This window comes from Hipposideros armiger, unplaced genomic scaffold (genome assembly GCF_001890085.2).
Source record: "Hipposideros armiger isolate ML-2016 unplaced genomic scaffold, ASM189008v1 scaffold_273, whole genome shotgun sequence".
Classification (NCBI taxonomy): Eukaryota; Metazoa; Chordata; class Mammalia; order Chiroptera; family Hipposideridae; genus Hipposideros; species Hipposideros armiger.
In genome coordinates this window covers 701,587-727,160 of record NW_017731623.1, presented here as the reverse complement: position 1 = coordinate 727,160, position 25,574 = coordinate 701,587, and the positions used below count along the sequence as shown (strand labels likewise).

At 38.9% G+C, this 25,574-nt stretch overlaps 1 protein-coding gene across 8 annotated transcripts in view; it reads left to right on the top strand.

Moving 5' to 3' along the window:
- SPHKAP (SPHK1 interactor, AKAP domain containing) overlaps positions 1-25,574 on the top strand; it is a 141,969-nt gene that overhangs the window by 8,072 nt on the left and 108,323 nt on the right. For 7 of the 8 annotated variants that reach the window (XM_019657109.1, XM_019657105.1, XM_019657104.1 and 4 more), the window contains exon 2: positions 14,213-14,291. The exons of the other annotated variant lie outside the window; for it this stretch is intronic. In XM_019657109.1, the coding sequence (XP_019512654.1) occupies positions 14,213-14,291 (79 nt within the window). The remainder of the gene's footprint in view (positions 1-14,212; positions 14,292-25,574) is intronic. 8 annotated transcript variants of the gene reach the window in all.

The following is a 25,574-nucleotide window of genomic DNA, read 5'->3' as shown; positions in this document are numbered from 1 at the left end:
ATACATGGGGAAATACGGTAATCTCCGTATCAAGGTCAGCTGAGTAATAATTGTAACTCCATCTTGAACCTTGATTCTGCTTTACTATGTACCGTATTCACAGGCTCTGGGGATTTGAACATGGATATCTTTGGGGGCCCATTATTCTGCCTACCACAGCACAGGCATTAATTTAACTAAATAATGCATCATGCTGGCCTTCAAGTGGCACTTGAGATTCTACTACGAGTATGTTTCTCTCTCTCTCTCTCTCTCTCTCTCTCTCTCTCTCTCTCTCTCTCACCTCACACTCCCCCCTCTTCTTTCTTAAATAAAGGGCAAGAGTAACAAATCTATTTGTTCCTCCAGAGCAATATGTCTCATTCAGTGTGTCTGAGCTGAAGCAACCACTGCGTTCGTGAAGGTTATTCAAGAACATAAGGGCATAAGGCCAGGTCAGAGTGGAGCTGGAGACCCTACGGCCTTCAATCTTTGACACATCTGTCTACTGCCGTGGTCACTGTGATAGCAAATATTTCCAGTTGTGCTCCTGGGCTTAGGGTAGGATTGCACCTGCTCATCTCATTGGTGCAAGGTATGGCCATGTGACTTGCTTGGGTGAATGTGGAAGTTTTTTGGTTTTTTTTTCTAAAGATTTAAAAAATTTTTTTTGTTGGGGAATTGGGGGATTGGATCAGCGCTGGGGAATTGGGGGAAGAGGAACAGACAAGTTGCTGTCCTTTTGTTCTTCAGTCTAGTTGTGGAGGACGTTGCTTCACTGGCCCAAGTTGGCACCATCATTGCGCTCTTCCCAGGTGAGGCAGATCAGTCGCCGGCTTCTGGACGGCCGCTCACTGCGGCTGCTGGCCGCTCACGCTGGCTGCTGGCTACACACGGTAGCCCATGGCAACCCACTGCCACAGGGGCTGCAGCCTGGGCCATACCAGTGGACTCACAGCAGCCCAGCTCCAGGTCGAGCTGCCATTCAACATCTTAGCTGTAGAGGGCAGTGTCACTGGCCCTCATATGTGGGATCCGAACCAGGGCCCTCTGGCATCCCAAGCCAGCTCTTAACCAACGCGCCACTCGGCCAGCCCTGCTTGTGGAAGTGTTAAACAAGGTATGCGCGATTACTTCACTTCTCCTGCTCTCTGCCGTGGTGAATAACAGATTTCACAGAGTGGCTGCTCCATCAGCCCAAGTTTCAGCGTGAACACAACTTGAAGCAGAGCCCTCAGCCAACCCATGGTGAGCATGTAGTGTGAGCAACAAATAGATCTCTGGCTTTAATCCCTTAGGAGTTTGGAGTTGCCCCACACTGCAGCCTAGCCTAGCCCATTGTACCTGACACTGCCCCCTCGTAGCTGAAATGGTAGGTGGTCTCATGGGCTGTTGACTGGCTTGTGAAGGTTTCCAAGGGACCTCACAGGATTCCCTTGTTGCTCTGGACTCTCAAAGCTCCTCACCACTAACAGTACCTGCCTGGCTGGAGTGATACGAGGATGAGGCTGGAGAAAGGGCGATGGGAACGGACCCTGACCAGTTGTGGAAGCAGCTGGGAAGCAGGCCCAGTGGGCCAGCTCCAGGTAACAGCAGGACACAGCTGCAGGCTGTGGTTCTCTCCTCCCAGCCTGGAGTGTGAACTGGGAATCACACTCATCCTGATATCAGTTCACACATCTCCCAGTTCACAGTCTCACACAGCTGCTTCTATATGGGGATATGATGGTGAACCATGCACACATTTGAGTCACACAAATTCAATGCTACCTGTTCATTTTCCTTTCTTTTATCTCTGTCTCTCTCTCATTATTAAAAATACAGCAAGCTTATATTTAACTTGTATATCTTATTATATATTGTACATGTCTATGTAGCACACATACACACACACAAATAACTTTATAAGACTTTCACAAAATCCCATATGCCATAGTTTGTAAGCCTCTTCAGGCTGTTACCTGGAGCTGGCCCACTGGGCCTGCTTCCTAACTGCTTGAACAACTGGTCAGGGTCAGTTCCCACCCGCCCTTCCTCCAACCCCATTTTCCCATCACTCCATCCAGGCAGGTACTGTTAGTGGTGAGGAGCTTTGAAAGTCCAGAGCAACAAGGGAATTCTGTGAGGTCCCTTGGAAACCTTCACAAGCCAGTCAACAGCCCATGAGACCACCTACCACTTCAGCTACGAGCGGGCAGCGTCAGGTGTGATGGGCTAGACCAGGGGTCCGCAAACTGCAGCTCGTGAGCCACATGCGGCTCTTTGGGTACAGTTGCGTCTCAAAAGTTTGCCGACTCCTGGAAGAGCCAATCCTGTTCCTCACAACAATTTTAAAATTATTCAAGAGCCATAAATACATTTTTACATAATCACCATTATGTGAATAAAATCCTTTAAAATTTTTATAAATGAAACTATGATAGTTTTATTTTCATTTTCAATTTTACTTTAGAACCTGCGGCTCGCGAGCCGCAGTTTGCTGACCCCTGGCAGCTCTTCTGTCTCAAAAGATTGCCCACCCCTGGGCTAGGTTATGCTGCAGTATCGGATTTTCAAAGGTCATTTTGATTTCACGCCATTTTCAAGATAGACAATGACACTAGTCCCAAAACTCCAAATTAGATGTATTTAATGTTGCACAGTAATTGGCAAAACCCTGATTTTGGAAGCATGTCAACATGAGAAGAGGAAAATGGGAGAATCAGTCATCAGAGAACAGTTATTGAGCAGACACGGTATCCTGACACTTTCAAGATTCTGAGATAGAGTAAGACAGAGTTCCTTGGTGGTAGTTGGGATTTGGCATGGAAGGAGACACACTAGGAAGTCGATCCAAGTACTGACTTGAGTTTCTCTTCGCATTTCCTGAGTGAGCATTTGGGAGCGGTCTCTTGAGAGAGAGCCTAGGGCTAACCAAACTGATCAGTTCTCTTATTTGATTCTCAGTGGCATTTGACATGATTGACAGATGGCCCCTAACTTCTTAAAACAATTTCTCCCTAGTGAGAAATCTACCTACAAAACATGTCAAGTTTTGAAATTTAAAGTGCTTTTCTCTCTGTGCTGGAGAAATGGGAACCCACTTAACACGGGATATTAGTGCTTCAGAGGACTTCAGTAAAGGCCGCCTTACCTAACCCCTTCCTTTCCAGATAAAGAAACTGAAGTCAAAAAGAGTTAAATAAATTGCTCATAAAAGATCATACAACTATTTAGAGACAGAGCCAAGAATAAAATCCTGAGCTCCTGAATCCTCTGATTACCACTGCTTTGGGATTTGTTTAGTAATAAAAATAAGCTCCAAAACACAATTAGAAGCTTTTGGAATTTTCTGGTAATGTGGAAATTATCTATCACCCATGCCTTCTTTATTTTCACCTTCTTTATTTTCCTTAAAGAATATACTATCCAGACAACTGCTTATGTCTCTTTTTCACTTCAGCTTCCAGAAATCCCAGAAACAAATTTAAAGTTCAAGCATAACATCTGTATAGTTTATTACCGGAATGTCTGTGCTGTTTTTAGCCATGATACTGACCTCTTGTTATAATTTGTATTTTCCTTAGCACTAAGTTTTAACTTGTGTTTTACCATTTTATTTTACACACCTTTTTTGTTAACTTCACAAATTCTTAGTAGAACAAGATGGAATACCCATCATTAAATCAATCACTCAATCAATCAATAATTTTCCTCATAAGCAATGCAAAAGAATAATTTTCCTGTGTCTTAGAAGAATTAAATTGATCTGTGATGAATTGGAGCTCAGATAAAATTTGGTCTATTCATAGTTAATTAGACTTTCTTTAATGATAGACTGATTATATCCACAAAGTTACAAGTAATTTCTCTAAAATGATTATTATATATTATCATAACTAACATAAAACCAATTGCTTTAGAATAAACATAATAAAATAGAATGCTAAAGTTTTGTGAGACGTATTTCTCAATTATTTATTAAACATAATGTACACATACATTTTAAATATGCATGCATATTTAATGGATATCAACTTGTATCAAGAGCGTCAATGCCTAAATGTGCCCTTTATAGTTTGTACATTTTATATTTTAGGCCACTTTGCTCAGGTATTAAAATGCATTAATAAAATCAGAGAAATTTTTAAATATTTAATTTTGCTTCCAAAGCTACAGGAGAATTTATAATGTTCTCTTTTTATTCTTCAGTATTAACATAAATTAAACCCACACTTAATTGCCTTTTGTCCTAGATATCTATAATTTTGAACATAATAAGAACATAATAAGAATGCAATTAGTGACTTTTGATAAATCGTGCCGGTGAACAGACTTATCCATTCATTTACAATTTGAGTAGCCAGTTTAAATGAAAGAATTTATCTAGGGAATTCAAACTAAAAATAAAATTTAAATAAAATATAAATAACAGACCAAGTAATGTTATTTTTCTCTGTGTGAAATCTTAGCCTCACATAATGGCCTCATTGCTGATTCATGTGCTCAATATAACCTGAAGATTTTTAATTTTTACTTTTCTTCCCTCAATGAATCAACCGTTCTTCAAAATAGCAATTAAAATGTGCATACACTTCACTTGTGTAATTTTCAACAGGTTAGAGGTCTGACCTGGCGTTCTGTTAAACTATTGGTCCTCCTCTCTTACAATGGTGGAAAAAATGTGGTGACTTTGCTAGAATCATGTTATTTAGAAAATGAACTGTAGCTTTATCACATGCATCACTATAAAAGAAGTGTCCGAAAAAGGGGTTCAATATCCAGAAAACATGTTATCCAGAGAAGTCATCATCCCCACCTTAACCATATATTCTCCATGAAGGAAGAAGTGTATTGACAAAATATCGATAATGACATTTCCCTCAGCATTTCTACTGAGGGGAAACTATGCGATATTTTCCATACGATGGATAAAAACACACACACACACACACACACACACACACACACACACACACACACATATATATATATATATATGGGGGCAGAAAAGGTGAAGATCTAGTCCAAGTTTTAACCTTGAAGATGATGTGGGACTGGTATGGATGTTTTGGAGTGGGGAAAAAAAAATGTAGAGGAGGGTCTACTTTCTTACTTGAAAGGAAACTATGAAACCTAGTGACTTGAATGCTATCTTTATCTTGTGAGGATAATTAGAACCTGGAAAAGGGCACATGAAGTAAATTCACTACAAAGAAGACTAAATGTCATTCAACAGTGAACAAAATTAACATGTTTGCTTGGGAATTCATCCTTCAAAATAATAAAATTGATAAAACACTTTATTTTATCAATATTTTAAAAATAAAAAGTAAGTATGCATTATATAATAAAAATAATGAATTAAGTGTTGATTAGGTGGGAAGATCATAATTATTCCTTCAAAATTGTATGTTAACATGGCCCTTTGTCTCACAGTGTCACTTCTGTAAATATATTCAACAGCCTCATCAGTTTTGCCCACCGTCCCTTTAATTCTTTGATTTTCACCCTCTTTTGAAGTAGCTGTCATATCGTCACCCTCATCAATTTTATCTTCTTCCAATATTAACTGAGCTCACGTTCTCATTTAGTGATGGTTTGACTTGTGATGAAGACTTTTCCAGCATGATTTTCTTCTCCTTTCTGATTCCTACATTTTCTGCCAGAATTGTCATTTCAATTGATGAATGTTTTATTTAAATAAAAGCCATACATCACCCACAGGCAGCAGCCACCAAAGGTGCCGAGCAGTGGACAGAGATGAACCCTCAGTTTAAGTAGGAAGGGATCTCCACTGGACAATACGTGTTAGAGATCAGTCCACTGGATTTCTTATATAGACTCATGACTACAGGGACTGCCGAGTGAATAGCGAAGACACCTAATCTGTGGGTAACAATTTCCAGTGACTTTAAGTTTACCAGATTTTCTCCCAGGAATGGCACTGCTGAAAACCTTTTCCATTTTCTCAAACCTTACCCATAGATGAGCAAATTATCTAGTGAGGCAATGCAGGTACAATTGCATATTTTAAAAACTCAAACTTCTGGGAAATTCTCCGTTGTAGTTAAAATTACAGAGGTCTTTGTATTTTCAAAATATCTTACAATTATTAGTCTATTTTTAATGCACTGGTCGTAGTTTGAATTGAATGTATGAAAAATACCAAATGATGTTCCGGGAAGATGGAAGACCCTCCATGAATGTCAGTCTCCTTCTCTTCCCTTTCTATAAGGCCACAATTTTGCTCAAAGGCTAAAAGGCAGAAAGTAGATCAATTGGATTAAAACTGTGATGGGTGTTCTGACAACGTCTGTAGTGACCAGCGTCTGTGGTGGTCAGATAAATTCAGCCTAATCCCTATAGTCACTGAATCACTGATCCCTCTAATGGGTCTCACACGCCTCTGAGGTGGGTAAAAAAAATGCTGCCATGGAAATTAGCTCCTTTATGGAGAGTTGAGGTCAAATGTAAGATACAAACCTTTGAAGAATAAATTTTATTCTTTCATTTATTTATTTAGATACTGACCCCTTATTATATGCCTGATCATATCAGCAGGATATGCAATACTGCACACAAAGAAAGCCAGTCCTATTGTCATGGACCCTCAATACCAGTGGGACAGATAGACGTTTGTCAAATAACAACATCAGTTGATAGTTAGCCAATTGTGTGCTCCCAAGGAAGAAGAACATGGCCCCTGAGGACATATAACTGCAGACAATACTGAAACGGGAGAGATAAGAAAGGCCTGGGGGGGGGGGGGGAAGAGGGCTTCTGGCAGCCGGTATAGCAGTTGGAAAAGTCCTGGGGCCAGAAAGCGATGAAGCGTTTACACGCTGCTGCAGGTGTGTGGCTGGAGGGCAGGAAGCAAGGAAGAGCAGAGTGAGTGTGAGCCCTGAAAGTTTACAAGGGCCAGACCATGTGAAGACTGGGGGCGCCACTGGGCCTTCCTACTAAAAACAAGGGATGTCATTGAAGTTTTTCAAGCTACAGATGGCTGGAAGCCTTAATTGGGATGATGCATGTAAAGCAAATAGCCCAATGCCTGGCAAATTTTAAATGTTCCCTAAACAGGAGCTGTTATTGTTGCTTATTAATTATAACTTCACTATCCAAATGCTTGGAGACAGAGGTAGAGAGGGGAATAGAGAGCCAAAATCACATGCAAAAGTGGCAGCAGTCATTGAGAGGACGCTTTGCAAGTATTTCTTGCGCTTGAAGCTAGCTACGCAAGGGCATCCTGAAACCCATCCAGCACGTTGGCCACATATCATGCAGATAGAAAAGGTAACCCAGAGCATTCCCAAGGGCTTCTTCATGGTATTTGCAGAGGTATTACCACATTCTCAGCTGCACGTGCAAGAAAGGTGCCACACTGCCCATACCCTGGGCCATACTCTTTTCTCACTCCCAATTCTAATTCTCCTGAATTTGGGTTCTTGTGCTGGTTCTCTTATTTTCCTCGTGGGCCCCGTGTTCACGCTATACAGTTGGCAACAGAATTCAGTCTCTTGGACTTTGATCTTTCATACTCCCTAGGGCATACCTTAAACTTGGTTTTGGTTCTTCCCACTCCTGGCTATTTTAACCACCTCTAGACTGGAGCTGGGTGTGGTTGGCCTCTTGGCCCTATGATAAGGGATAAACTAACACAAAGGATGCTGAAAAAGAAATTAAAGTGCACTTCCAGCTGTCTTCCATGGATGTGTTTTATTTTCATGTAGCCCTTTCAGGTCTGAACGGAGGAAGGTAGGTGAAGAACGCACAATTTAGTGGACAATAAACAGGAAGTTGTTTGAATGGATGGTCCACATTGAACGTGGACACTGATTAAATTCACCGTGTAATTGCTCCATTCTTCCTGTTGCCGTGCTGTCGTGCATAGCGATGGAAGAAATGAATCTGTGAGTGGGGTGTCCATTCTGCTGCGTAATTCCTGACCTTTTGCAAGTGCATCCTTCGTAATTAGCTTCACTAAACTGGGCATGCTGCTGTGTCCCTGGTGTTGTTTCCACATCAGTCTTGTGCATTTTGCAACAGGCCAGTAACTATGGCTTAATAAGAAGCAACGCTATTTAAAATGTGCTTCCTTGTTTTTCTTGGTAACTTTCCTTTTGAGAATCATAGTTCTTCAACCTAGACTAAACAACTGCGCCCTTCTGTGGCTGTCTAAATAGTCTGTGAAAATATTTCAGCCTAAGTGTTTTATTTCCAAGCCTCTCCACTGAAGGCTTCCCTAGCAATTATGAAACAGCCTAATTCACCCAAATTCCAGGGTTCTCTGTGGGCCACCCCTGACCATAGGTACATACACTGCTCCCTAGTTTTCTTCCACTGCCTTCTCCCCTAAATAATATCTCCTTTATCCCCATATTGATAGGCCAGAGTAGTAGAAGCACCTTCAATAAGGCAAATAGACTCAGAATTCTTCTGAAAGCAATTTCTACAAAAAAACAAATAGAAAAAGAGAACAACAGGTGTTGCACTATTGATTATCAAGCTGTTTCATTCTGTTCTTTAATGTACTGTGTGACTTTGGAAAAATAATTTAACTACTTACATATTAATGTTGCCTGACCCAATTCTCATTATTTATCTGCAGAAAAAACTAGGCAATCTATGTGAAAATATTCACTTTACAAGAGTGTTGTCCAAGTGTTACTTTCCTTAATCTCTTAAATAATTTACTTTCATATGTTGCTTTTTCGCCTCTCTCCTCCAATATAACATAAACTCTGTGAGGGTGAGGATTTTGTCTGCTTTATTCCCTGCAGGATCTTGGGCACTTCACACAATGCTTGGTGCTCAATAGCTATTTATTGAAAGACTGAAAAAAAAAATGCAGACTCCAACTCGGGTTTTATGATTGCTTAGAAAAGATTATGTTCTTTCTACTTTTTCTGCTTACAACGTGGCTGATAGAACGGCTCACACATTGTCAGAAGAAATCCCATTTGAATTGAGCATTTCACAAGAAATTAAATGCTCATATGTTTCGAGAAGATCTTGCCTTAGAAACTGAGAAGCTCAGAAGGAAATCTAGATCAGTGACCAGAAGGTCTGGAATACATAAGTAGGACGACTGATTGATGTTAGCCTTTGCGCATATAATTTTAGTTGGAAGGATACGTTTCGTTCTATTGGGATGTCAGAAAAGTCATGACATATTTTTTCTACATTTTTCATTGCAAAAATGCATCATGACTTTTCCAACAACCCATTATCTACAGTGAAGAAGAACAGGACGGTTGAAACAATCATACAGAACACCTCAGCAAGACTGATATAAATAAAGCTTCTCCATGATTCCTCTTTGTAGTTGTCACAATCAGGATGTGGCTGCATTCGAGACGCACATGTCAGCTTCTTTGGGAAATCCCAATGTAGACACTATGAAAGTATGGAGAAATACTGTAATCATCTCAAAGTAGGTCTTGCAGGGGAGGGGTAAGAATCGTGTTCTCTTAGTTGGCATATCTTCACTTTGATCTTTCACAAGGGAAGACATTTCCAACCATGGCAATCTTCTATATAGGACACGCTCGGTCCCACAGTGCCGAGGACAGGCCACTAAACCGATGGCCCGCTGCGTTCCCTTGCTGAGCTACAGCTCACAGCGGCTCCTACACATCGAGGCTGGGTTCTCCCCTTTTTGCCTGTTTCACGTAGAAGTTCTATCATTGTCTGTTTGCAATTAAAATTTGCACCAAAGATTACATTCACAGGATTTCTCTCAGAAATATGTTTGCAGCACTCTTGAACACTTAGAAATAAGAGAATAACGGTTTTAAGGCACCAAGCTGCCTGGAAGTCTCTTTACATAATCTCTCTAGATGGATTTGCTCACTTTCTGCTCTCAGTTCACTTTTCACAGTGGCATCTAATGAGGCAACTGCATAAACCTGCTGTGCCAATGGCTGTGTTGTCCTAATAATGATGAACCTCGCTCATCTGCTCGGCCTCAGGAAAATTCCGTGCCCTGCTTCTCCTAGAAAGGATGACGTGTGGTTTCCAAGAACAAGTCAGGGTTTCTTGAATCTTAGCTGTATGGGAATCTATGGAGTAATAAAATCTGAAATGCATATTTATTCTCACATTCATTTTAAGGTCTTTTTATTGAGTAACATTCTTATGTTGCTGTAATTCATGTGTGACATAATATTGCATTGCGATTAAGAATAGCTGCATATGGATTATAGATGTTTAATAATCTGTGTGCTGATTACTTGATTCTCATCATCTGCCTTAAGGGAGCAAAGGATTTTTTTTTTTTAAGATTTTATTGGGGAGTTGGGGGGAGGGTAACAGCGTTGGGGAATCGGGGAAGGGGAACAGACAGGTAGACAAATTGCTGTTTTGTTCTTCAGTCTAGTTGTGGAGGACGCTGCTTCACTGGCCCATGTTGGTATGTCATTGTGCTCTTCCCGGGTGAGGCAATCAGTCGCCGGTAGTTGGTCAGCTGCTCACACCGGCTGCCAGCCACAAGGGAGCAAAGGATTTTTATTCTATCAAATTTGTTTCTCAAAAATAGCTACTGCCCTGAATGAGGGGAAAAGTATTCATTGCTAACCTTTCAATAGAGATTCTTGTCCAAGTTCCAAGGCTTGATTTCATCTTCTGAAAGCAAATGGATTGAGCAAAAGTAGCTTTAAGAACACAATCTAAACAACTATGCCAGTTGAAATCTCAATCATTGAAATTAATTTGGATGAAAACATACCGTTGAACACTTTGATTATGGCTAATGGTACCCGGGAAAGCCATCTCTGATTAGAAATAGAACTTGAACAAAGAGAAGGAATGTTGCTAAACCATTTTGAAAAATGGCACCTCAGGGGGGCTAAATAATGACCCTTGTAAATGGATAATCGGCTTCCACATAGTTTATCTATACATTGTGCAATGATATAATCTAGGCAGTGGTATTGATTATTCCAATTTCTGAAGTGCTGCCCAAATTAAAACTTTATTATTTTTAACTAAAAATTTTGCCTCAGATATAAAATCTCCCCGGTATGTTTTGCACATTGACCATATCTTACATGTTGACTTGGCTCATGTACTTTTTTCATGAAGTGGAAAAATGCAGATATATTTTTCTTTGGCAAGTTCAATGTCTTTAATCATTATGGCTTAGGACTTAATATGATGATCTGCATTTTGTCTGTCTTTTTATTAATTCACTGATTTACTTTCTTTTTTAGTTGCTTGAACTCATGAGAAAAAAGAAAGTAGCTGTTTGATTCTTTCCTCCATTTTTGCATCTCATTCTAAAATTTGTTCATTTTTAAGTTTTTCCAACTAAACTCAAGTGAAGAGTCATAAGAAAATCGGTCATTCAACCTGCCTCTCTAAGATATTGGATTGTGTTACTCAACTTCCATTAGGTAAAAATGCTTTGTGGGGAAAGCAATTTAGACCTGGCAGGGAGGCGGCATACATCTTATCTCATTTCTGTATGCCAGTCACTTACCTAAGCTTTTTCTGCAAAATGACAAAATATTGTTATAATAAATTTATAACACAAAAATTTAAGGTTTAATAAAATTATCAATAAATTCACATACTCTGTTTTCTTTTCCTGGATATCTTGATATACTGTGTAGGGGCAAACTTCCTCTAAAGTATGCCTATTTCCATGAAAGAGATTGTGTGCTATACATTAAGACCGTATGTTCTAAACTAAAAATCAAGACATCTACTACCAAGTATGCTTTTTTGAAGTATAGTTCAGCGAATGATTTGAAATCAGTTCTATCTTAAAATAATATAAGCTATGTGGCCATTTTAGCAATATGCTAACCTTCATAAAAAATGAAGACAGGGTTATTTAACTTCCAAAGGTAGCATATAATAATTATTATCATTGTTCTTTTTGCTATAGCTTGCTGCTATAGTGTGAGATGTCTGAGTGACCAGATATCCTTAGATCACTTAATTATCTACTACCTTTTCCTTCTAATTGCTTCAATTCTTTATGAAAAGTTTTTTAGGAGATAGGTCAGTTCTTACTAAATTGGTCATTGCCTCTGGTTACAAACATTATTAAATCTCCCTTGTGCTACCCACGTTTTTCTCAACCTTTAAGCCTACTGGTATGATTTCCCTCCTTCTGTGTGTCCTTCCTGACACCATCAGCTAACTTTTAAAGCCTATGAGTTTTAATTCCAGTAACATAACAAAGTTGTCATCAATCCTCTTGCTGAAAATGACCTAAATTGCAAGGAAACATTTTAAAATTTACTAAAAGAATTAAAGCACTGATAAGATTAGTTAAATATCAACAGGCCATCAAAGATAGATAGAAAATCTTAAAAGCAGCCAGAAAAAAAAATACATTATTTAAAAACTAAACAATTAGATTGACAGCAGACTTCACAAAAGCAATAATGGGATACCAAAGATAATGAAATGATATCATCAATGTGTGAAGGAAAATAATCACCAGTTTAGAATTCTCTGCTTAGTGAAAATATCTTCTAAGAATAAGTATATTTTCTTACAGACAAAAACTGGGAGCATTAATTCTCGCTAAAGAAAATGATAGAATATTGACTTCAGGCAGAAGAAAGGCAATCCTAGATATGAGGTCTGAGATACAAAAAATAACTAAAGAAAGAAAGAAGGAAAGAAGTTTTATATATTTAGTAAGTCTAAGCAAACATTTACTTTATAAAACAATATTAATAAAGCCCTATGGGGGTTAAAATAATTAAAATATGAGGCAGTAATACAAGTTGGGAGAAGTTGGTTGGACTTAAAAGTGTTCTAAGGTTCTTGAATTTATCAGGAGGAGTATAAAGATGTTGATTAATCTTAGAATGTGTTAAGATAAATATAGATATTATCTTTTCTGGGATTACTAAATGAATTGGAAAAGAGTATAAATTTTAACTAAAAAAATGATAAAGCTTAATTGATTCAAATGGCAAAAGAAACTAAAGAACAGTTATTTCATCTTGGGACAAGATGAAAGCACAATTTAATGGTAGATATGGACTTAAATATATCAGCAGTTACATTAAAAGTAAGTGGACTAGAGGCTCCAAGCAAAGTGCAAAGATTAATATTTGGATTTTTTTAAAAAATCAAAGAAAGTAAGACATATTTAAGACAGAAAATACTAAAAAGCATGGAAACAGATACACAATGCAATAGCTAACCAAAGAAAGCTAATGTAGCTTTGTCATTATCAGACAATATGAACTTTTAAGCAAAAGAGCATCGCCGGAAGTTAAATATGTCACTACATAATGACAAATAATTTTTTTAAATCATTTATGTACTGTCAATAAATATGAATTTTTCTAGGACTAAATTTAAAGAAAGCACGCAAGACCTTTCCCCCCAAAATGTCAGCCCTCAGTGAATGACACAGATTGGGGATCGTATGTGCCCACAGATGTTCACTCATTCACCTAGTTCTCTCCCCAGGGCACTCACTCTGGCTGTCTCCTTTGATATCTCCAATGTTTCACTGCCTTAGTTCTTCTCTGGTATCTTCAGCCACACAGTAAAATTTTCTTAAATTCCAATCATGTACCAATGACTACCAGCAATGGAGATGCAAAGAAAATGTCACTGATTTCTTCTTATTTACTTTTTCCTATATACACTATATTGATATTATTGTTTATTTCATAGTTTTAATGACTTTATAGCCTTTGAGAAAGACTTGAGGTAACACATTACTGATTTGCATTGAAAAAAGGACTAGAGCACATCTGCAGGTAAGTATTATATAAAAACTTAATGACAAGGCATTCAAAGAAGCTGGAATAAATGTCCATAAAAATCTGTTGTCCTGCTATTCTCAATATTACTCTTGATATTAAAAATATTAAGCTGGAGAAGCACAAAGTGTGCTCTGTATCCATAGATACCCATAAACCAGTTGGGAGGCTCTGAAATTCTTATCTACAAGATATGTTACCTTTTGATGCGTTAAAGATGTGAAGCTCAATCAAAGACACAAATCAGAAGCTATCTGAAAATACATGTGCAATCTTGGAACCCCTCCCCGAGTTGTTGGGTTTTTTTTTTTAATTATTACAACCTCATCATCTACCTAATTTTGTTCTTTTTCAAGACAGCCTGCTGTGAGTGTGTCTTGCTCCTTGAATCGTACTAAAACTTTTGTTTCTGTTTTTTCCCCACCCCGCTGCTCTCCTTCTCCTCTCCTGCTTCCTCTGACATCTGCTGGTGCTTGTAACTCCTTTACTGTGGGTGTGACCCTCTCCACCAGCCATGTGGGTAGTTGAACCAAACTCACCTACCTGCCTCTCTGCTGCCTTGCCTGCCAGGAGACACTCCCAGGAATCCAGGTGGGTTGTGGGCTGTGGGGTCCAGGGGATTATACGGCCAAATCATGACCAGGGCCTCCTGTTTCATTCCAGCATCCCATGAGCCCCTGGGTTCCCAACCCTCGGATTTTGACTCTGACTTTACAGGCTTCCTGTTTTACGGTATAATTTCCACCAAACCGCAGACTGTGCTGTGCACCTTACCTATTTTTACCGTCAAATTCGACCCTGTCTGTGTCCCCTCCCTTCAGGGTCTTGCTAGCCTCTTCTAGTTTAAATGCCTCTACGGTATTATTCAGGGATTCGGCACCAAGATTAGACAGGTGGCAGGAATTTACAATTAGGCAGAGCTGGCCTCATCCCTGACATCACAGAAGGAGGGTGTTTTTCTGTTCCATTTCCACGGAGGCCTCGACCCTGGCAGTGCTTTTGGTGATGCTTCTCAACATCTCACGTCCCCGTCTTTTCTCAACAGGAGCAGCCATTCAACCTGGTGCAGCAGCCAGAGACATCCCCTCATACTGCCCCTCACCCCTTGTCTGCATTGCTCTTCTCTGAACCCCACTATCCCCATAAAATGGGGCACCCTAAAGAAAAACAGCTCTTGAGAAGTTAGCATGTGACAAAAGCAAGTGGTACTGCTACATGAAGACAGCAGGGGATCTGGGCGAAAGCACAGGCTGGGGTCAGGTGCATCTGGGTTCAGATCCTGTGTTAAGCCACTTAATTAACTGTGCAACTGAGCAAATTCCTAAGCTGAGTGTCAGTCTTCTTACGAATATAATAGGCTAACAGCACCTTGTCTATTGTGATGCTGTGAGGATTTGAAGTGACAAATGTCAGTCCTGTCACAAGGACCGGGGCAGAGTGGGTGCTCAATAAAGCGTGTCTGTTACTATTGACTGATTCTCTCCCTTCAACAACAAATCTGGCAAAATAAATAGTATTGGTCCCATTTAATAGATGAAGAAACTGAGGCTTGGGGAGATTAGCAACTTTCCCAAGGCCAAACTAGTAAAAGTGACTTCCAGCACATGGTAATATTTTCATATGTGACATAAGAAATTATTTTTTTAATTTTGACATATTTATATTAGCTGCTAGGATTTTCATATCCCATATTTGTTTCATGTGTGGTTGTTCATTCTACTGATTTCAAATACTGCAATTATGATTTACACGAGTTTTGTCTTGATTTTAAAAATGACGGTTCTAGGCCGGCCAAGTGGCTCAGCTGGGTAAGAGCTCGCTTGAGAGTGCGAGCTCAAAGCAACAGGGTCGCTGGTTCGATTCACAGCCCAAGCTGAGCTGCCTCTGAGCTGCCAACAGGTGGCAGAATGGCTAAAAAAAATAATAATAAATAACGGTTCTACTTATAGTGGATTATTTCTAGCTATCTGATTAGTTTCACTAACATTTGCATCTCAGGACTGTAGACTCCCACAGACAAAAGCACAGAATTAGAATTAAAACCTTGTCTTTATTTTTATCTGACAATTAAATAGACACACTGAGATTTTTTTAAGATATGTTGTTTATGGACCTACCATATTTATTGGACATGGACTAATTGGTAGGCATATAACTATCTTGGGGGTTTAGTAGTGAACCAGATGTTCCTTTTCACCTCAAAAACTAAATAACAAATTTGGAAATAAAATCCAGCAATTTTAGTTCAACCCCAGCTAGATTGTAAAACCCTCTTCTTTCAATATGAAATACCAGTGTGCCTTAAAATGGAGATTGATACCTAGTAACATTGATAGGTAGACATACATTTACTAAATTGTGATTTCTACTGATAATGTCTCCAAGAGGAAAATAAGTCCAATTATCTGCTAGTTGTATAAATAGCTTGTGGATAGCTTATGATAACTTCTGCTGTGACAGCAGAAAAGATCTCTCCCAAACTGAATAAAATTATGTACCAAAGTGCTTTATTTCAAAATGCGAAGCAGATTTTTAAAATGTCAGGGACCTTTGTTATTTGAAGGGCGCATAATCAAATTATTCTCCATGCCAGCACTTGTACCGAAAATGAATGCCACAGACTCACAAAGCATGCTGAACTTAAAGGGATCCCAAGTCTGCCAGTTACTACCTAGTGTAACCTGATTTACCAGTGTTTTAGGAGAAGACAAAAACTCAGAATTTTGGAGTGCATTCTTCCAGTTTTCAAGTGCTGGCCACTAATTTAAAATATTCTAACACTGTGCAGGTCAACATAGTTTTCAGTTCTGGTTTTTACTCTCATTGCTAAATGTCTTTAATGTAAAACTATACCTCTGTTTTAAATGACCTTTAACAAGCTGTACTTTGTAAAATCATAAAATGATTTTGACAGGGAATGAAGTTAATTGGACTATGGGGAAAGAATCTCTAGTTGTAATAATACAAACTCCAGGTACATTTAGAAGAGCCATTCATTAAATTCTAGCCTGCTTCCCAAAATGTGCGACATGGTTATGGCCCCTGCCCTTTTCTAAAGAACTGTTCTTCAAACCCCATTCCAAAACACTGAGTGCTTTTTTAGCTCTTCTTGAAAAACTTCCAAGAGGCTTTAGATATTTAAAAATAATCTAATATATTCAAGTAAGAGATCAATAAAATTCCCAAAACTGTTAAGGTAATTTAAGAAAAATGAAGCCATTCTCATTGGCATTGTTTCCGAGCAGAACAGCAAGAGCCACTTGGAGGGGATGTGTTTCTGGGGTGTGGTGATGTTGTTATAAACTGTGCCAGTAACTCCTTCCAGCAGCTTCCACGAGCTTCTGCTCTTGATCTACGTCAAGTCACATTATCTAGAGTGAGTGAAGCACTCAGTCCACTGGATCGTCCAAGTTTAATTCCACTGTGCCCATTGTCTGCATAGACAGTTATGAAATCATCCCGCAGCCTTATCCCCCAGGGATCTAAGGAAAGCAAGATGTAGGCTCAGGAACAACTATCTGATAAATGATCCTTCTGGGGCAGCATTAAAGCGTTGCCGTGAGAGGTTAACCTTTGATTTCAGGCAGCATTTGCTGGGGTTGTTGGTTTTGTCACCACGGCCAGTCACATGGGTCCACTTTCACTGTAGCACCTGGATTGTCTGTTACCTTTGGTGCAACCCATGAGAACTCATCACTGAAGGGTTACCTATACAAGGACTTCACATTTTATATGATTTTGAAGGAAAAAATAATCAGGGAAATTCCTTACAGCTGTCATTATAATAGAATTTTGCAATTCACAATTTTTTTCATAAGCACTAGATTTCCAACACAGAGATCACACATTTTAAAGATCTTTTTCAAGTCGCATACTCTCTCTCTCTCTCTCTCTCTCTCTCTCTCTCTCTCTCTCTCTCCATGCTCAGTCTAGAGAACTTAGAAAACATAAAAAAGAACAAGAAAGAAAGCATCAGAAATAATGCCATTATCCAAAGAAAACAACTCTTAACATTTTCATGTTTTTATACACATGAAGGTGTGCAGGCATTTATGTTTGAATTAGCTCATCGATGCAACAAACATCGACTGAGCTCCTACTATGTGCCAGGCATTGGCCTTGGACTGGGAATGCATGATGAAAAACTAACCAAGATGCCCATGTTTGTGGAGATTATACCCTGCAGGGTGGGGAAGGGCAGGGAAGAGTGACACATAATAAGTAATAAACAAATACATTCTATGGAATGTTAGGTGATGATACTGACACAAGAAAAATAGAGCAGGGTAGAAAAGATTGGGAGGCCAGGGATAGGGAGGGCTGAGTGGCAACTCAATAGGATGATGATAGGAAGCGGCATGGAGAAGGGACATTTGAGAAAGACTGGAGGAGGTGACAAAGTGAGGTGTGCAGGTCTCCTAGCAAAGAGCATCCCAGACAGAGGGGACAGCTGGGGAAGGTGTTACGGCTGCAGAATGCCTGCCCTTTTCTAGGAATAGCAAGGGGGCCGGTGTGGCCCTAGTGGAGGAAGGGAGGGAGCACACAAGGTCCCAGAGGGGTCTTGCATGGAAGTAGGGCCTTGCAGTCAGTTATGGCAACAAACTAAACAGTTTCACTTCAAGGGAAATGCAGAGCTATTGCGAGGTTTTAAGCACAGAAATGACCTGATCGATCCTATGTTTGAAAGGACTGACACCTCTGTCTGTAGTTATGCAGTGTAATATTTTGTATTCAACCGTGCTCATTCAATGCGAGGGCATTTTCCTATGTCATTTTTTAGGGGGAAGGCCACCATCTTAGTGCCTGCATTCTAACTCCATCGATGTACTGATTGGTGAATACACTCTTTTCAATTTTTTTTCTATTAATAATATTGAGTTGAATATCTCGGTACGTAAGTCTTTATTTTGGTGTCTGTCCTCTAGATTCCTATAAAGGGCATTAGGAGGTAACAGGCACGCATGAATAAGGGTCTTGAAAAAGCATGTTCAGATTATTTTTCATGAAAGTCATATAAATTTATACTCATAGAAGCAACATGTAAAATATCACACATTAGGTTGATTAACAGAAGAATAGGTCAGTTTTCCTAACTTAAGAGATCCACAAAATCCATTCACTCATTTATCAAGAAAGATTTCTAAAAATCCATACTCTACAACAATCACCAGACACATCGGAATGACACGTGCCCATATTTTTTACACACCCCTACATTTCTTATCTTTCGTCTTTTAGTCCCCCTTCCCTTCATTATGCCATTTTCATATAACTGGCTTTAAATGTAAATAACCAACACACATAGTTCAAGCCAGGACCCTGTTCCTTTTTTCCCCCTCCAGTAACGTTTCTTTAATTCACTTACGTGATCTGATGTTTGGGATAAGTGAAGCAGAGACTCCATAGAAGCGTAACTCTCTGTGAACGCCTGTCAAACTTCCTCCAGTATCTCTGGAAGAAAAGGTTTGCCAAGAAAATTTAGGAGGCAAACGGAAACACGGAGGGATACCGTGTAATTACCTTAAGAAAATCACTCGTGTATTTATTCAAATTATCTTAGTAATTTTTTTCCAATTAAGCACTGTTTTAGCAATACAACTTTCCTCTCAAAATACTGTCCATTCAGATTTTCACCAAGATCAGATGAGACTTCCAGAAGCTTTGGGGCTTTGCTTCAATAATCTAACTATATTCCCATGTTGACAGATATAAAACTGTGTGCCTGTACAGGCCACATCTTTACTGTTTTAGACTGAATGAATTCTGTGTTAGCTTAGATTTAAAAACGCCTCAATTGTTCTTCATTTTACAAACTTATGATAATAGCCAAGTCAACATAAGTATGGAAATTTTTACTGTATATATTTTAGAAAACCAGGTCTAAGAGCTGATGAGAGAAATGTCACTATAACAAGTATTTTCAAAAGGCCTGCATGTATTATGTTTAATCCAATATCAAAATGTGTTGAAAAACTAACAAGTAAACTCTGAAGAGCAGATACATTTATAGGGCTTAACATGGCCTCATTCCTTAATTTAATATTGAGTGCTTTTCCTATGCCAGCACTATGCTACTGCTTTACAAGGATAACCCCATTTCACCACCAGAATAGTTTCATGATGAAACTTCTATTATAATCTGCATGTTACAGATGAGGAAACGAAGGTTTAGGGAAGTTTGAGTTAACATGTTCAATTTGATCCAGCTAGGAAGTGGTAGAGTGAAAACCTGAACCTTTCTCAAATGCCAAAGCCCTGGGATTTGCCTACATTAGGACTCATTTATATATGGTGGTCACAGAAGCAAAGGATTTGAAAGAACGCTAGAGGTTACAGTGGAACATAACGTGGTAGCATTAAGGGAAGCCAGTCAAGTCGCAGATTGGTTACCTACCAGTGATGTAACCTTGGATAACACATTAACTTTTAATCCTTGATTTTGTTTTTCATTTCTAAAAGGGGTATAATTAAATGACTGTGTAAAAATACTTTCTAGAGTGCTAATCACTGGCTCTGCATTAAGCGATGCTCATTTTTGTTAGAAGTAATATAAAGAAGATTGTACAGCAGAGTGAAGTGCTTGCCTAGGTGGTTTGGTATAACAGGAATAGTCTGGAGCTGAGGTGCTTACTGTTAACATGCATTCTGAGCTAAAGTCTAGATGCAGCAGAGTTTAGTGCCATAGTGAGTTTTGATCATCCAAACAAATATACACCTAAAAGTTTTTTTTAAATCAGTAAAGCAACTTAGGGAGAAATAATTCAATAGTAAGCATCTAATGGTTTTCATGTATAAATATACAGATTCATGCAACCTTAACTTAGCAAGAAAGATGTGTACTTTTTTTCCTTACTTTAAAATCATATTTTTGAGTCTTGAAAATTTCCCCATAAGCCTCATTAAAAAAAAAATAAAAAGCTAAGTTATCATGTTCTCTTACTTGACCCTCTTTCCTGAACAAGGAGTCATAGTTTCAAAATTATTTCTTGCAGTCATGGTGAAGCCTGAGATTGTGAAGCAGCTTTTAAAGATTCAAAAATAATAAACCCTATGGTAGTGATTAAATTCATGAGGACATTACTTGCCATCACTTCTTTACCCAGAGATAATATATAGATGTGCAAAGCATAGCATCTGACAGAGCAATTATTCCATGAATATTTATATTATATTATATTATATCATATTATATTATATATTATATTATATTATATATGACATATTATATATGGAATAACCAATAACTGTTCTACAGTACAACCCTTATATTAACAAGTTTACTATTTGATTGTTGTTTTCTATTATAATCTAGTTATTTACATAATGTCCACTTACGAAGGGTTTATGTTTCGCTGGATAGATCTGATAGATTTGGTAGTTGCCTGAATGAAAAAGTCTCCACTGAACAATATTCAATGTAATTTTTCAGTATAAAAGATTTCAGCACAACTAGCACTCAAAATAGGGAAATTACTAGCCATTAGTGCTTATAAATTATATCCCAAATGAAGTAACAATGCTATAATCATCTAGGTTTTTTTTCAACAATTAAGACCGAATTAAAGTACAGCTAATTTGAGGCCATTCTTTCTGCTAAGACTGAGCCCCTTGTTTATGGTTAATAATGAATGAGCTTTTTATACTCTATTGTTATTTAATAGTGCCTCACAAAAAGAACAGAAACAGGTCTACAGCAACATTTTCACTGAAGTGAGGACAAACATGATAATGAAATTTGTCGACAATCTTTTCTTAAAAAGAAATACCCTTCATTCTTAGATAATATATCATAGTTTTTGTTACATTGTAACAATGTCCTTTCTTTGAAGAATTATGATGAGAGCAGAGGTAGCAAGGGATTTTTTTTTTTTGTAATGTCCTTACTTGGGAAAATAAAAGTCTGGCCACTTTATAATGTTATTGTTGTTATTGTTATTTTCCTGGTCCAGGAGATCGAAAAGTCTGGAATTCACCATGCTACAGTTATTCAGCTGCCTTTAAATATTGCAATAGTGCATGTAATTATGGTTTCTAAATATTTTCAAGGTTTGGATAGTTGTTTCTTCTGAAAAGCTTACTAAAATCTTACAGAATTAAAGAGGACGTGTAAGTCTTTCAGCCACTGATGAGCTGATGATATATTTGCATGGTTGACATTAGAAAATCACTTTCTGATGTCTCCAACCTAGAAAAGAAAAACATGAGTATAAAAGTGGAAAGAAAAAAAAAAGTCAATGTCTTACTTCTTACCTAGGAGATAAACCAGAGAAGGACCAAATGAGTACACCGTGTAAAAGAAAACTTTTGTACCAACGCACTTGTTAAAAATGCAAGCCAAATTTTATTTGAGCTACTGTAGCAGGGGAGATAGATGTCAGCATATAACTAGCTCAACTCCAAATACAACAGGGCTAAGTGGGGATTTATAGCCACTGGGCAGAGTGAGGGGCCTAATGGATGGAAAATTACTAAGAGGAAATACCAGTGGTAGGGTAATCCTTGCTAAAATGGCCTAAAAGGATGCTTGCTAAAAGCTGATCCAGGACTCAGATATCAAGGGTGATGGTTAAGGAATTGAGGCAGCTATCAAGAGTGTGGGGATTCTTGCTAAACTGACTTAGCAGGAATCTTTGCTAAAACTGGGCCCTTCAGGCCACGTCAATCAAGATCAAGATCTCATTGAAGAGAAAGCTCAGAGGAGTCTGACTGAAGTTTGGTCAAGGAGAGAGTCTTTGTCAATAGACTGATTAGGAGATGAAGGTAAGAGATACTAACACATCACATGATTTTTAAAACAAATCAGTTTTTGAAAGACTGATCTAAACCTCTGGGCTTCATGTAACAAGTTAACCCCTTTAGCTGAGGATAAAATAAGGACATTCACTATATCAAACTTTTCTTTTGAACCATGAGAAGGTGCATTTTTAAATCCTCTCGGTTCTTGGTTGGAATATATCATTAAATGAATGAATGATATACAGGGTAATTCAATTCCTTGCTCAAGATCTCTTCTGATAGATGTGAGCTTTTTTTTTTTTTTCCCCCAGTGTTGCGATTAAGGGATTTAGACTAAAGCTCAAGAGTAGATCTTCTTAATAGGACTGAGACATTCAAATCTATGGTAATTACTACATCTTATTAAAAGGACTCTTTAAGGGAGGGAGAAGAACAAATATTATCTCTTTTAATATGTTAAAATTGTCGAACTTTACACTGTGTGTACTTGACTCGTTAGCAACAATAGCATCCGGATTCTTCTTCATTAGAACTATTCAGGTAAATTCCTTAAATTATGTTCTCAGATACGGCTCATCCCACCATCTGTCACCACTGCAGAAAACTGAGCATTGAATTCAAACACACTTTTATGCATAATCTTCTCAGGTCAACCAGGATGCTCAGAAAGTTAAGAACCAATAGCACTAATATACACGAATCCATCACTGCTTAGTACTGTTCTAAGATCCTCAAGGGTCCCTGCGCTTTTAGTACTCACAGCCTACCGGGAGAGACAGACAAATATTACAAAATTATGTGCCAATTGCTAAAACCGGACACGGTTCAGGGTGCTGTTGAAACATACAAAGTGTCCATCTCAGTTCTTGGGTTAGGGTGAGGATGGACATGTGGCGGTGGGGGAGAGGGAAGAGTGTGTTTTTGAGCACGCATGGGGCGTTGGAGGAAGGTTGGAGAGGGAGGGTAGGAGGGAGGTACAAGAGATGATTGATAAGTGGAGACTCAAAGGATAGAGTAGGAGTGGTCCAGGAGGGAGGGGGATTGGGAAGGGTGTTCGTAAAAGAAATAGCATCCTGTGCAAAGGCCCAAGAACAAATAAAAATGTGTATTTAATTTAATGTCAGAAAAGTGCTTCTTAAGCTTTAGTGAGTATGTGAGTCCCCTGAGTTTAATGTCAAAATGCAGATTCTGATTTAATAGTTCCAGGGAGGGACCTGAGTTCCTGGGTGGCTAACAAGTTCCCAATGCTGCGGGCTCACAGATCACACTTTGAGTAGCAACATACGGAGAACTTCATTTCCAGGCGCTGGACACTTCTCTCTGAGGAAGCAGCTCAATATTCCTGAAGCCCTTTTTCCTACTGATGCTGACCCACTTGCTCACACTGCTTGAATCATTCATGATTGCAATGCGTGGTAACTCAGCACCTTACTCATACATGACATTTTCTTTAAGGGAGCTTGCTTCTCTTCCCATAATATTTTTAAAGTCACTACTTCAAATTCTGCTTGTGTACCTTTGTTTCCACCTTGATCTACTTCCTCATTGAAACCCGTTTAGCAGTTTCAGCATGAAACCTATCTGAAAGGATGTGCTTAATAAATATTGTCAACACTTGTCAAAATCAAAGGAAAATGTCCCAGGGAAGAACTTGCAGCCATACCTATTAGGAGCAAGTTAGGAGACTGTACTGAATTTTGACAGCAGTTCTTTTAATGTCAATTCAAACTCATTTTAATAAATGCACAAGTTTCACGTTGCTGCCATCTCTGCTGCATCCTGTAGCAGCCCATGGTCTGCTTCTCTAGACACCAAGGACAGCATCTTTGCAAGTACTCTAAAAGTTCCATCTTCATCCCAAAGGCGTGGGAACAGATTGGGCTGTGTTGTCAAGTCCCCTACTGGAAATTCACACCCACGTCACATGGTTTAAAAGGCAAGCCTCTCTACATATAGTTTTAGATATTAGGCATCAATGAATTGATTTATCATGTGTTTCTGGAGCCTAGAGGATGCATTCACTTTGAATATTGGTGCAGTGGAGGTGCATCACACTTGTCAAGTAATGCACCGATCTTAGCTCCACTATGTGACTCTGCTGCCTCATTTAATTCTCACAACAGTAAGCATATGTATACATATGTATTATTTAAAATTATTTTATTAATGCCATACAGGCTTAGCATTAGAACAAATGGAGTGAGCCCTGCAGGCAAGCAACACTTTCAAATTCCCCTTCTCTCCTTCATTTCCAACTGGGATCTCACAATCATCTTAGAGGAAGAAGGGCTTTCATACCAAAATATAAGTAGATAGACTTGTCTTTTCTCCCTTCCACTAGACTAGCTCAGCATTTCTTAAACTTGTTCCTGTATAACAATTACTATAGCACCTTGTCTTCTTGCAGCCACATACAATGTGCTTTATGGGAAGACAAGGAATTTCCATGGGTGATCTTTTCCTTTTCTCTGTGTTCCCATTACCCCCTGATTCTGGACCTACCTAACTCTGCCCTAGTTCAATGTGATGCCCCTCTACAGAGATCAGAGATTGTTGAAGCTCTGTTTCTAGTCTGTTTTATATCAGGCCTGTCTTAACCTCACTTCTCAGCCAGCCTACTTCCCATTCCCAGGATTTCTATCCCTATAAAGAGACACGGGAGATGTCCTAACAATGGACATAAGTCCTGGTGTGGTCTGGGTGGAAGTTCATTAGGTCATCAGAGCTGCCTAGGGGACACAGGGACAACAGGACATGTCGCTGTGTGGACTTCTCAGCTCACTTCCTTGAACTCCTGCATACAGGGACTTGACTGGCTCTTAGAAGGAATAATATATGATTTCCTTGACTCATGAGCTAAGTTATTGAGTGTAAGTAAGCATGGCCTATCATATGTAAATAATTTGGAACCTCACAGTGTTAACCTGTTTGGTGTTTGGGTAAAAGCCAAACTGTCTTATGGTCAAGAAAGCATTCAGAGGGTTATCTGCTATTACATTTGAGTTACAGTCATCCTTAAATGGCAGCTTAAAAAGTTCCCACGTTGTTGGAAACGTGCAAACATAGTACTAGAATCTCAGGCCCTCCATGATATTTTCCAAGTGACTTCTAGAGCTAGGAAGTACCACAGACTTGATT